General features: G+C 45.0%; 1 protein-coding gene across 4 annotated transcripts in view; it reads left to right on the top strand.

Annotated features, from left to right (window-relative positions):
* TXNDC11 (thioredoxin domain containing 11) overlaps positions 1-12,852 on the top strand; it is a 64,640-nt gene that overhangs the window by 49,211 nt on the left and 2,577 nt on the right. For all 4 annotated transcript variants that reach the window (XM_068565978.1, XM_068565977.1, XM_068565980.1 and 1 more), the window contains 4 exons: positions 3,041-3,833; positions 6,131-6,273; positions 7,221-7,330; positions 10,551-10,631. In XM_068565978.1, coding sequence (XP_068422079.1) covers positions 3,041-3,833; positions 6,131-6,273; positions 7,221-7,330; positions 10,551-10,631 — 1,127 coding nt within the window. The remainder of the gene's footprint in view (positions 1-3,040; positions 3,834-6,130; positions 6,274-7,220; positions 7,331-10,550; positions 10,632-12,852) is intronic.

Below are 12,852 nucleotides of genomic sequence, written 5' to 3'. Positions count from 1 at the left end.
TTAATTTATTAATTTTATTTTTGGCTGTGTTGGGTCTTCATTACTGCACGGGGGCTTTCTCAAGTTGCGGTGCGCAGGCTTCTCATTGCGGTGGCTTCTCTTGTCGCGGAGCACGGGCTCTAGGCGCGCAGGCTTCAACAGTTGCGGCGCGCGGGCTCTAGAGCGCAGCCTCAGTAGTTGTGGCGCACAGGCTTAGCTGCCCCGCGGCATGTGGGATCTTCCCGGACCAGGGCTCACACCCGTGTCCCCTGCATTGGTGGGTGGATTCTTAACCACTGCGCCACCAGGGAAGTCCCGGGTTCTTAGCTTTCACAGCGCTGCTCTGAGGCGTCCACTGCGTATGAGTCTGGGGGACAAAGGCATCTTGTCCAGACTTACAGATTTCTCCGATTAACGAAAATGGAAGGAAGCATTTATAGTGCAAACATTTAAAGTTTTTTGCCAAATCTTCCTTATTAGTTGACATGAAATTAAATATGACATCAAGTGATTCACATACGGGATGTAACTGGAGTGCCTTTTCAAAACTGCCTGTTATGAAAAAGGAACATAACAGTAAAAACTGGTTCAGTTTAGAGGAGAAAACTAAGAACTCCTCACTTTTCAGGGGCATTCCTGTATAAAATATTTTCTTCACTTAAGAATATCCTTTACACGGCTGCTTTGTCTGTGAGAGACATTAAGAATGAAAGAGATGAGGAAGGAAGACCTCATAAGGAGTTTTGCCGTCCTCAGTGTACTCCTACTTGGACTTTTCATAAAAACCCACGGTAAATACAGTCGCCCCCTGGTATCCACAGTGGGGTTGGTTCCAGGCCCCCTGCAGATACCAAAATCCAACATGCTCAAGTTCCATATGTAAAACGGCATAGTATTTGTATATAACCTATGCACATCTTCCCGTATATTTTAAATCGTCTCTAAGATTACTTATGATACCTGATGTAATATAAATGGTATGTAAATAGTTGCCTATGTGCAGCAAATTCAAGCTTTCTTTTCTGGCATTTTTCCCCCTGAATATTTTCGATCCATGGTTGTTTGAATTGCAGATACAGAACCCGAGGATATGGAGGGCTGACTGTACTTGAATTTTTGTGGGTTTTGGCGGGGGGTGGGGACTGGGGGTGGTAATCTATTATGTCTTTGAATATAAAGTAGTACTAGGATGGGGCAGGAGGGCAGCTGGGCTGTTTATGAATCATACGGGCTTGACCTTTTTAGCGTAATGTGCTGTCAGAGCCTTATCCTTTAAGAAGGGCTGAGATGTTTTTGTGTGGGGGGAAAAAACCAAAACACTGGTTAATCATCTAAAGTAACCTTTTTTATGCCCAAGAACTATTCAAACAATCTGTTTTTCTGTACAAACGCATATGTCTTAAATTAACTCTGTCTATAAGTATCATATGTTATAAAATTTGGGTTTTCTTTTAAATTGGAAAAGCACTTACTAAATGGTTTTCACACACACACACACGAACACACACGCTTTAATGAAACAAAATCCTGAGTGACTTGACACCTTTTAACTAACCTTGGTGGGATTTAAGTTAGCACACAGTTCTGTTTTAGGGAGTATAAATGCCTTTGGATTATAATGACTTGCTCATCTTTTTCATTGACCTGGGGTGGCTGTTGGGTGGTGAAAGGTACTCAGTTCGGAAATGGAAGAGTCTGGGAATGAAATGTGAAATGTGAATCTAAATGGCTAACACTGATCTGAGGGTAAAGCGGTTCATCTCCCCGAGAAGCGGGAGCATGTACGATATCCTGAGATGCCCTTCGTTCACCAGCTGTTTATCGACCATTTGTTATGTTCCGGGCTCTGAGCTAGGCTGCGGGGATAGCAGGATAAATCAAACATGGTCCCTGCCCGTGAGGATCCATAAGCCTGTGGGGAAGAGGGACGTCTTGACAGACAGTTGGGAGACTGTCTGGGAAGGGCTTCTGGAACTAACCCTGAAGATGTAGACTCTTCCTGGGGGAGGGGGGGTGTTAGCTTTGTTGGAGCAGCCATCCTGGTGCAGGGTCTTGGGGAGTGTTGAGGTTTGTCAGATGGAGGAGGCCCCGGCCAGGCCTCTGAAGGCAAGGCATCGTGGAAGGGCCTGGCTGGTCTAAAGGTGGTGGGGTGACACCGGAAAGGCAGACGCAGGTCAGATTATGTTAGGGTTACCCTCCAGGTAATAGGGAGCCGTCGAATGTCATTTAGCAGAGGAGTCTCCTGCTTAGGGTTGTATTTTTAAAAATAAGTGGTGGCAGTGTGGAGGCTCAGTTAAGGTGGGGGAGAGAAAAAGGGGGCGCTCTGTGACCCGTGAGGGCCTGGGTTGAGGCAGTGACTGTGAGGATGCAAAGGGGGGCTGCTTCGTGATGCTGAAGTCATAGCTGGCTGCATTGGAGGCTTGGGTGGTGCAGAGGAGAAATTGAGGGTCAGCTGATTTTTCCAGTTTGGTGATGCCATTTTCCAGAAAAGGTGGTACAGGAGGAGGAAGGTGAGATGGATGAGTATGGTTTGGAAGAGGCTGAATTCGTAGCCTCCTGTGAGGCATGAATGCATTTGGAAACATGTGCTGTGAAATATTTGATCCACTTGTTAGGTGGATCAACAAGTGGATCAAATATTTGGGAAATTTTTAGACTGTTACTTAAGATGAAGAAAGAAGACATCGTCTGGAGGAGTTTTAAGGATGTAAAGGAAAGTGCGCTCAACTGGGCATTGAGATTTAAATTCTGTTCCTGGTTCTTTGATGTGTGTCGGGGTGAGCCACTTCACCCCATCACGGGGTAGACTGACTTCTCCCTCTAAGACCCCTTCCGCCTCTGAACAGGCGGTTCAGTATTTGTTAACAGAGTGACAGGATCTGAAACATAACCCAAGCCTCTTTATTAATAGCTTTTGGTGTGACAGCTTCCTGTTCGATGCTGTGTTTCCAGCCAGGGTTCCTTCTTGTGAATCAGGCAAGATGCTTTCCAGGTCTAAGAGCCACGGGGTCTGTCCCTCAGTCACCCCCACACCTCTCATGAGCTCCGCCCTGTGTTTCAGATCACCGAAGTGGCCTTGGAGTACAACAACTGTCACGGGGACCAGGTGGTGGAGCGGCTCCTTCAGCACCTGCGGCGAGTGGACGCCCCGGTGTTCAAGTCTCTGGCACCTGAGCCCCCGGCCCAGCTGCCGGACCCGCCGCTGATAACGGAGTCCCCCTGCTGCAACACCGTGGTGCTGCCCCAGTGGCACTCCATCTCCAGGACCCACAACGTGTGTGAACTGTGTGTCAACCAGACCGCCGGCGGCCTCAGGCCAAGGTCGGTCAGCATGCCCCAGTGCAGCTTTTTCGAGATGGCAGCAGCTCTGGATTCTTTCTACCTCAAGGAGCAGACCTTTTATCATGTGGCATCAGACAGCATAGAATGCAGGAATTTTCTAAGTTTCTATAGCCCTTTCAGCTACTACACTGCATGTTGCAGGACCATAAACAGGGGCGTGACAGGCTTCATTGATTCTGAACAAGATGTCTTTGAAACCCCGACCATTGCATTTTCTTCCCTTGAGAAGAAATGTGAGGTTGATACCCCAAGCTCCGTTCCTCACATTGAGGAGAACAGGTATCTCTTTCCTGAACTGGACGTGGATAGCACAAGCTTCATAGGCCTGAGCTGCAGAACCAACAAGACCCTGAACATCTACCTTTTGGATTCCAATTTATTTTGGTTGTATGCAGAGAGGCTGGGTGCTCCGAGCGCTGCTCGGGTGAAAGGATTTGCTGCAATTGTTGACGTGAAAGAAGAGTCTCACTATGTCTTGGATCCAAAACAAGCTCTTATGAAGTTCACCCTAGGTACTGTGGGCAGTTTCCTTCCCCAAGCCTAATGCTTTGCTTAACTTAGCATAGGTAACTTTTATTTAGGGATCTCATTACGGTTGGCTCTTAGTGCATTTGAAATCTTTAGACTGCAGCTGGCCATAATTTTAAAAGAAGCTAATTTTGTATATTAAATGGAATAGAAACTTCCTAACTCCAAATTTTGGATAAGTTTGTCACTTGGCCCTTGGGGGCTAAGAGTCCAGCGTTCCTGATCGGCAGCGCCTGCCGCATTTCCACGGTGGCGCGAGCTGCGGCCAGTGGGAACCTGGCCTCTGTGACGGACAGGGTGGTGGAGAGCGGGTCGGGTGGTAACTCCCCAGGGGCTGATGAACGTGAGCCCCAACAGTGGCTTCATTCGAAAGGTACTTAAACAGAAAGCAGTGAAACAGTGGAACCGCCTGACCCCCCTTTTTGTCTCACAGGTTTAACTGTCTAGGCATCAAGGCCACCAGACCTAGTTTGTTCTGCTGCTCTTTTATAACAAGTTGAGCACTGCTGCTCTGACCTTGGGTGCCTAGATTGTAACAAACAAGTGTCAAGTGCAATAAACAAGTGTCAGGTTGCAAACCAGCAAAACCCACTTTTTTTGGGGGGGTGGGGGTGGCGGGTAAGGCCCCATTATGGGAGTGCATCCGAGAGCTTGCCCTTAGGCTTGGCAGCAGCAGTGAACTAACCGATGCTGTCTTGTTCCCAGGGCTTTGCTGCCATCCTTGATGTGCACACAAGGAAGTGAGAATTCAAAAGCCGTGTTAGTTCAGCCTCGTTGGAAACATGGGGGAAAGTTAGCATTTGCCAAATGGAGACAGGAGGAATTTGGTGGGGAGGGAAACCTTTTATTTTCAGGTTTTGGAGAGGATGAAAGCAAGAGTAAAATCAAAGCCCCTAAATGATAGTCATTTTAGCTGCTGTCCTTTTAAGTCCAGGTGAAGCTCGTTTCTTACATTAGACACGTTAAAAGGCTTATGTTAATAAAAGGCTTTATATTATAAACACGAAGCCTCCTGAGTGCTTAGAGGAACCCTGTGACCAGTCACTTTATGAAGTGTGTACTCTTTTGATACTACAAATTGCTCCTAATTCATGTTTCCTAAAGTTACATTTTACTGTACTGAGTTTTCTGAAAATGAAACAAGCCTGTATTTTTAAAGTAAGTATTTATTGGATTTTCCTGCATTCTGTTCTAACACTCAAGCATTCAGTGAGCTAGCTCATGATGTGTGCATCTTGAATTTAATGGTAATCTGAAAGAAGCCTTCTTCCGATTTTCTTTTCATCTTCTGTTATCTCCTCGGAAACATCTAGCTCCGTTGTTCTTTGTGCTGTGGTTGGTGACAAAATTTGTCAGGGTCCTCGTCCAAAAACATTCACTGTGCATCGTTGTTGTTGTGGAGCGTTGACTCTTAAGTCAGCTGTCTCTGGGTCAGTTTCAGAATTCAGGCTTCGTTCAGATGAGTAAATAATTCTTGGTTTTATGTTTCAAAAACATAGCCAACTAAGTATCAGTCAGATGTTGATGATGGATTCTCTTCACAAGACCTTCCTCCTTTCCTCCTCCCTCCACGGAACATATCATTGTTCACTAGGGCCTCGCAATGGAGAGAAAAAAGAAGTGAAACCCAGATTAGTGCTGCTCCAGATGATACAAAGGAATCTGAAGATAGTAGAGTTGGTGGGGAGGGTAAAACTGTTGGTTCAGGTTAGGGTTTGGGATTATTTATGGGTTATATTTATGTGTTTTTCCACTAAATATAATTGAGTTTATTTTTCTTAACCTTTTAAGAAAGAAACTTGAAGGACTTTAATAAAGGAAACAAAAACCATAGCTCCTTATCCTTAAATTAATGAGTATTTAAACACCTTCCCCATTACGGTAGCTTGTGCAATTACTGCATCGGTAGTTATGCTTAAAGGTCTTGGTATAGTAGGTTGAAATCTCCATGGTGGCATGTTGATGACTTATGCAGTCTCAGGTGTCCATTTTTGGACCAGTGTTGTTTTTAAAAGGAGCATCGAATTCCTAGTCCCTGCATAGTAGAACACGGAACACCGAGTGGTACTTTGTTAGCTAAAGTGCTGTCTGCTGAGTTACTACTGCCAAAGCTACCCCCTGTCCCCCCGGGTGGCTTCGTTCAGGGTTTTGCCTGTAGGTGAAGTGTTAAAAATGTGGGCCTGTGAAGCCAGCCCAATTTTTTAGATGTAGAGTTTAAAGTAGGCCAGCTACTCTCCTTGTACTGAGAGAAGAGCTGATCTCATTTTCTCCTTATTTTTAGAGTCTTTCATTCAAAACTTCAGCGTTCTCTACAGTCCCTTGAAAAGGCATCTTATTGGAAGTGACTCTGCCCAGTTCCCATCTCAGCGTTTAATCACTGAAGTGACAACTGATACCTTTTGGGAAGTAGTCCTTCAAAAACAGGTATGGAATCATGAGGGAGGCAAAAATCAAGCCATTTGTCCCTATTATAATAATTTCCAAAGCTGCAGTCATCAGGGTGAGCAGTTGGGCTTTTTTTGTTTGTTTGTTTGTTTGTTTGTTTGTTTTAATTTATTTTTGGCTGCGTTGGGTCTTTGTTGCTGCGCGTGGGCTTTCTCTAGTTGCGGCGAGCAGGGGCTACTCTTCGTTGCAGTGCGCGGGCTTCTCATTGGCGGTGGCTTCTCTCGTTGCGGAGCACGGGCTTTAGGCACGCAGGCTTCAGTAGCTGTGGCTTGTGGGCTTACCTGCTGCGCGGCATGTTGGGATCTTCCCAGACCAGGACTTGAACCCGTGTTCCCTGCATTGGCAGGCGGATTCTTAACCACTGCGCCACCCGGGGGCGGTTGGTTTTGATGTACAAAAGATGGACCACATGACAGTCTTACTGCAGAACATGTGAATTACATGGTGGTTTTGTGATTGTAAAACGTCCTTCAGAAAGCACATAGGGCTTCCCTGGTGGCGCAGTGGTTAAGAATCTGCCTGCCAACGCAGGGGACACAGGTTCGAGCCCTCGTCTGGGAAGATCCCACGTGCCACGGAGCAACTGAGCCCGCACACCACACCTACTGAAGCCCGGGCGCCTAGAGCCCGTGCTCCGCAACAAGAGAAGCCACCGCAATGAGAAGCCCGCGCACTGCATCGAAGAGTAGCCCCTGCTCGCCGAAACTAGAGAAAGCCCACGTGCAGCAACGAAGACCCAATGCATCCAAAAATATAAATAAATAAATCTATAAAAAAAAAAAAAAGAAATCACATAATTGAAAATACCTGAAGATTAAATTTTCACTGTAATTAGTGCATGAGCAACATTTATTGAATGCCTGCCAGGTTCTAAGCACAGTGAGGACCTGAGCAGCCCAGTAACAGCCGTCTTCCTCTTCCCATAGGATGTGTTGCTGCTTTATTATGCACAGTGGTGCGGCTTCTGTCCAGCCCTCAATCACGTCTTTATCCAGCTAGCTCGGCTCCTGCCCACGGATACATTCACTGTGGCGAGGTAAGGAAGCCCGTGCTGCAGCGCTGTGTGCCTGCCTTCACTCCTCCTTACAGCTTAGCCGTTACGGCCTGCAAGGGTCTGCCCATTTTCTGTTGACCTTGGGTAAGATTTGGTTGATTGTCAGCTTAAAGCTGTGAGCAAAACCTATTGGAGGCACAGTTTTCCTGATGAATGCTGAGTGTTCCTTCCATGATGTTGAGTGTGTTTAGTCCTGATTGAGTTCATAGGAGGGTGAGTGCAGTTCTGAGGGATTAGTGCTGACCTGGTTGCTCGGATAGCCCCCCAAGTGGCCAGCTTTCTGGAATACATGGCACTGGGGCCTTGGCCCAGCAAAAGGGGGCCAGTCCCTGGTGTGCTGCCAACCAGCCCTGGGACCTGGAGCAAATCTCCCCACCAGGCCTCCTTTCCCTCCTCATTCCTAAAAGTAAGAGGCAAGATTGGCTGATACCTGCATGTTCTAGTTTTGTGATTCCTTGGTACTGTATGTGTATGTGTAGCAAACAAAAAAATGTTAAACCACTGTTTTGTAAAAACAAGGCTCAGAGAGGTTTTGGATCAGGTAGTAGGCAGTCTGAGATGAAAATTATTTAGACTTAAGCTATATCTTCTCCCTGTCACCAAAAAAAAAAAAAAAAAAAAAAAAAAAAAACCCTTCAGATAGAATAAATATAAAAGATCAAATCATAGAAAAAATAACAGAAGCTAGAATATTGGATTTGCTAGTTCCTTTGAGAGGTGAAAACTTGCCAAAATGAAGCAGTTGAAAAAATAATGCAAGAAAGATGAACAGATTTCACTAGAAAAATGTGCAACGAAAATAAAACTGACTTACAAAAGGACGATAGCTATATTTTACAGCATATATGTCTTAACCTTTTGTGTGTGCTGTAAGTAATGATTAGAGCCACACTTGAGGAGTTACTGTGCTGCGAGTTTTTTATATATACATATTATCTGACTTAATCCTTAGACCATTCAGTGGAGCAGGTATGATTGCCACTCTCTTTCTACTGAGGAGGAAACTGAGGCTCAGAAAGATGAGGCAGCTCGCCCAGAGTTACACAGCCTGGAAATGAGGGAGCAGGGTTCAGAATCCGGTGTGCGTGCTCCAGACCCTGAGAAATTAAAGTGGTTTAAGAAAACTGCTGAGAGCAAAATGTGGTTTGTACATATAATGGAATATTATTCAGCCTTAAAAATTAGGAAGGAAATTCTGACACATGCTGCAACATGAGTGAACCTTGAGGATATTAATGCTGAGTGAAATGAGTCACAAAAGGACAAACACTGTATGGTTTCCCTTATATGAGGCACCAAGGGTAGTCAGATTCATAGACACAGCAGAATGGTGGTTGCCAAGAGATGGGGGGAGGGGAGAAGGGGGAGGAGTTGTTTAATGGGGTCAGTTTCAGTTTTGCAAGATGAAAGAGCTCTGGAGATGGATGGTGGTGATGGGTGCACAGCATTATGAATGTACTTAATACCCCTGCACTGTACACTTAGAAATGGCCAAGATGGTAAATGTTATGTATATTTTACCACAATTAAAAAAAACGAGGGATGGAGGGAGAAACAGCTGAGAAGGACTGCCGTGTGAAGAAAGGTCATGAACAGGCTTTTCATGTAAGAGAAGAGAGTAAATAAACAAGTGGGGAAATTATAGTCTAGTAAATGTAAATTAAAACAATAACAAAGTGTCATTTACACTTATTAAATTAACGAATACTCTTAAGTGGTATAATCTAGTGTTGATAAAATAAAATTGGCACAGTCAGATGTAGCTAATAGAATAAGTAAATTGGCATAAACTTTTTGGAAAGCATTTTAGCAACATTTTAACAAAAATGGTTATACATTTTTGATCCAGTTAATTTCACTTTGGGGAATTAAGGAAGTAGGACTTCCAGAGAAGCATGTGCTGGTCATTGCAGCATTATTTATATCCAACAGTAGAAAAATGGTTAAGTAAATTACGGTTGGGCATTTGATGGGATTTTTGCCCCTTTGTTAGAACAACGCTTTTCATACAATTAACTGAAAAGAATAGGGTATGAAATATGATTGCTGCTCTTATCAGTATGTAGGCATATACACCAAAGCCTGAATGAAAATCCCAGAAAGAAGGTCCCGATTAGCACAATGGGATTCTGAGTGGATGTTTACAAATGTTTTTCTTTTAATTTTACAGTTTGGTTTTTCTTTGAAGTAAAAATCAGGAGAAAGAAACACTTGATCATAGAATAAACTGTTCAACACCATTTGTTTAAAAAATAGAAACTCTGATGTTCTAGGTGGGCTTTCACAGGCAGAGAGGCAGGAGTACTGTTCTGTTAATGAAACTATTTAAAACCATTATGATTTGGTAATGTCAATTTTTTTTAAAGTGTATTTTATCCTTTTGGACAAATGCGAGGCACTGATTTCCCCCCCCCCTTCCCCACTCTGCCCCCAATTATACTTTTCTGAAAACTCCTGTCAAGTTAATGATTCAAAACATCTCCACCTGTTTTATGCACTATTTGTGAATATTGACACCTGGCCTAGCAGCCCTCCATGCTGCTTCGCTTCCTCCTTCTGGGATGTTCTTTTTGCTTCAACTGAGCAGTCCCTGGGGGCAGGTGGGGAGACACTCCTGCAGGCCCAGCTCAGTGCGGGCTGCAGGAGGGGCCCCCACCTAGTTCAGTAGTAATTAAGCACAGGTTGGCTCATTTAGCACAGATGTCATTTCCTGTATTAGAAAATTTATCTAAAATCTGCTTAGAAAATACAGCTTTCTTGGCCTCTGTCTAGACTTAACAAAATGTAGAATATAATCTTCCTTATCTTGTTTTCTTACATTTTCAGAGGCTCAATGTGTTTTGCTCAATGATTTCCTTTTTCCAGAGCTGATTCAACGGTTAAGGTACTTGCCCAGATTTGGTCAGGTGCGTGGACTACTCCTGAGGTGTCAGCGAGCCTTTTTTGAGGGGGGATTCTACTTTTACTTTCAAGACATGACATTTCCCTCAGTGAGTTAGGTGGGCAGTTGCACGTCCTGGAAGTCTCGCTGCTTGTCCCACAAGCTGTGCCTGCCTTACACCCGGTGGTGCACTCACCGCCAGGGGCCAGTCTTGTGTGGGCGCAGACAGTGCCCTGGGTTCTTCAATTATTTGAGAAGATCCTTTCAAGTTGGAGTTCCTTGGGCTGATCTTTTGCTTTTTCTGTTCTTTCCCTTTGCCAGGATTGATGTATCTCAGAATGATCTTCCTTGGGAATTTATGGTTGACCGTCTTCCTACTGTCTTATTTTTTCCCTGTAACAGGTAATGCTGAATTTTTTCAATATTTGGGCAGATGGGATTCTTTTGCTGAAAATGAAATGGGTTTAAGGTACTTCACAGCAGTGAAATGTACCTCATTTTTTATTACTAAAGTATTTAGAATAAAATGTATTGTTCAAAAAATGTGCCACTGGGAACCAAGGGTTAAAAGGGCTTTGGTGTCATGATGTCGGGTGTGGTAGTTTTTGTAAGTTTGCCCCCTCCCAGAGTGTGTTTTACACGAAGTATGAATGTGGCCACTGGAACTTGTTCACCTTCTTGGCCTTATGAGCACACAGTGAGTGCTGAGATTGACAGCAAAGAGCCCCAGGTTCACGTGGGGCAAAACAACAGCTCACTGTTGGGCCTCATGGGGAGTCAGGCCCGGCCTGCCCGCTTCCACGTGAGTCATTTGTCATTGAGCCCTGCGGATGGCCACCTCGGCCCCCTGGTACAAGGAGGAAATGGAGGCCCTCCTACCCACTGCACCCGCATACTGGGGTCCAAGAAGCCTTCTCCCCAGTTGTGCAGACTTCTGTGAATGTCACCTGACGGGGCTGTCACCTTGATCTCTTCACATTTGTCTAAGTGGTGCTCCAAGGTGAGTGATCAGGGCAGCTTCCCTGAAAGCCCAGCGAGCAGGGATGGGCCGTTAGCAAGGGGACGTGACCTGGCAGTTAGCGAATGTGGAGCCAGATGTTTTGGTAGAAGGGAAATTAACTCTTGGCCTTTTAAAGCCTGATAAACCAGATGTTCTCTTGGTACAGATTCCTGTTTGTTTTTAAAAGGATGGGTCCTCAGGGACCCAGTCACATGGCTTTGACAATATCTTTACAGGGAAAAGCATTTGCAGGATGATTTTAGTGACGTTCCCTAACTCACATGTCTTTTATTCTCTGGCGCTCGCTTTTACTGTTTATTGCAGCCACTGCCATGCTCTTCATGCTTCTCTAGGAGAGTGCTTCCTTCATGTGTACTGAATCATTTCCTTGGTTTTTCCTCCTTATCTCAAAGAATTTTTGCTGGAATACTTCCTGTGGTAGTAGGGTCTTGTCAAACCACGCAGTAAAAACAGAGTGTGACTCACCCAGTTCTACTGCTGACTGTATTGTGACGAGCCTTTTTCTTTTTAAGAAGTGTCTCAGGTGCCACACGGTCCAGGAACTGTGGACAATTAACACAAGTAATTTCATCGTGTGTGGGACAGAGGTGGGGCATGAAGTTTATTAGCACACCATAATTTTCAAATTTCAGTCATAGTTGGAAAAAACATTGACGTCGTAACACCCAGCACATGCCTTTGCACAAAGAGGTTCTCAGCAGCTGGAATTGTTTCGCGTTTGGGTCGAGTGCCTTTCATTCTGAGGTTGCCTGATGGAGTCAGCATAGAGATGAGCTCATTTTCCATGCCCTGCAGGAAGGTCGCTGCTACAGCCTCTTCCTAGTTCCCTTGTATTGAGAAGTCAAGAAAGTAAATACTGAATAGGAGTAGACTGTCCAGTTCCATTCTAATGCAGAGAGCTTGGTAAACCAAAGCCTTACTGCTTTGGAATGGAATTTTTCTTATTTCCGAAAAATAAATGGTAATCAGAAGCGAAGCAAGCTCTTCATTAACTGGTGGAAAGTGAGTGTTCAGTTCACTCAGAAGGTAAAGGGCAAAAAGCTGACAGCTCACAAAAGAGGAAACAAAGAACTGATAACAAGCAGTAAGACCTTCTTCACAGGGCACATGCTTATGTCATTTTTAGTGAAAAGAATATAAAAGTATATATGCATTTTGGTAAAGTATAAATTTACACATGCACTGGGTTAAAATGTGTGCAGAAGGGAAGGTATCAAGATGTTGACGACGATAATTTTGGAGGAGTGAAGGTTACCAGTGGTCACGGGGGTGCCTCTTGTATGCTTTTTATATCCTTTGCAAATGGTCCTCAGTGAGCACGTCATTTGTATTTTATGATCATGAAAGAAACCGTAGGAAAGAGCTTGTCCTCTGCCACAGTGCACAGCCTGGACTACCTCCTGCTCCCAGCAGGGCCACCTCCTTGTGCAGGGGCACCTTAGAACCACTCTTCTTCCCCCACTCTGTGTGACGTTCCAAAATGCAGGTGCTCTGGCCCGGCTCTGGGCCAGGAGATCAGAAGCGGGTGGGGGCTTCATTCTGATGTGTCCCCTGGGGAAGGACCTCGCTTCTTTAGAGGAGCAGCCCACCTTCCCTCGGTAT

Source organism: Eschrichtius robustus, chromosome 16 (assembly GCF_028021215.1).
Source record: "Eschrichtius robustus isolate mEscRob2 chromosome 16, mEscRob2.pri, whole genome shotgun sequence".
Classification (NCBI taxonomy): Eukaryota; Metazoa; Chordata; class Mammalia; order Artiodactyla; family Eschrichtiidae; genus Eschrichtius; species Eschrichtius robustus.
This window is presented reverse-complemented; position numbering and strand designations above follow the sequence as displayed.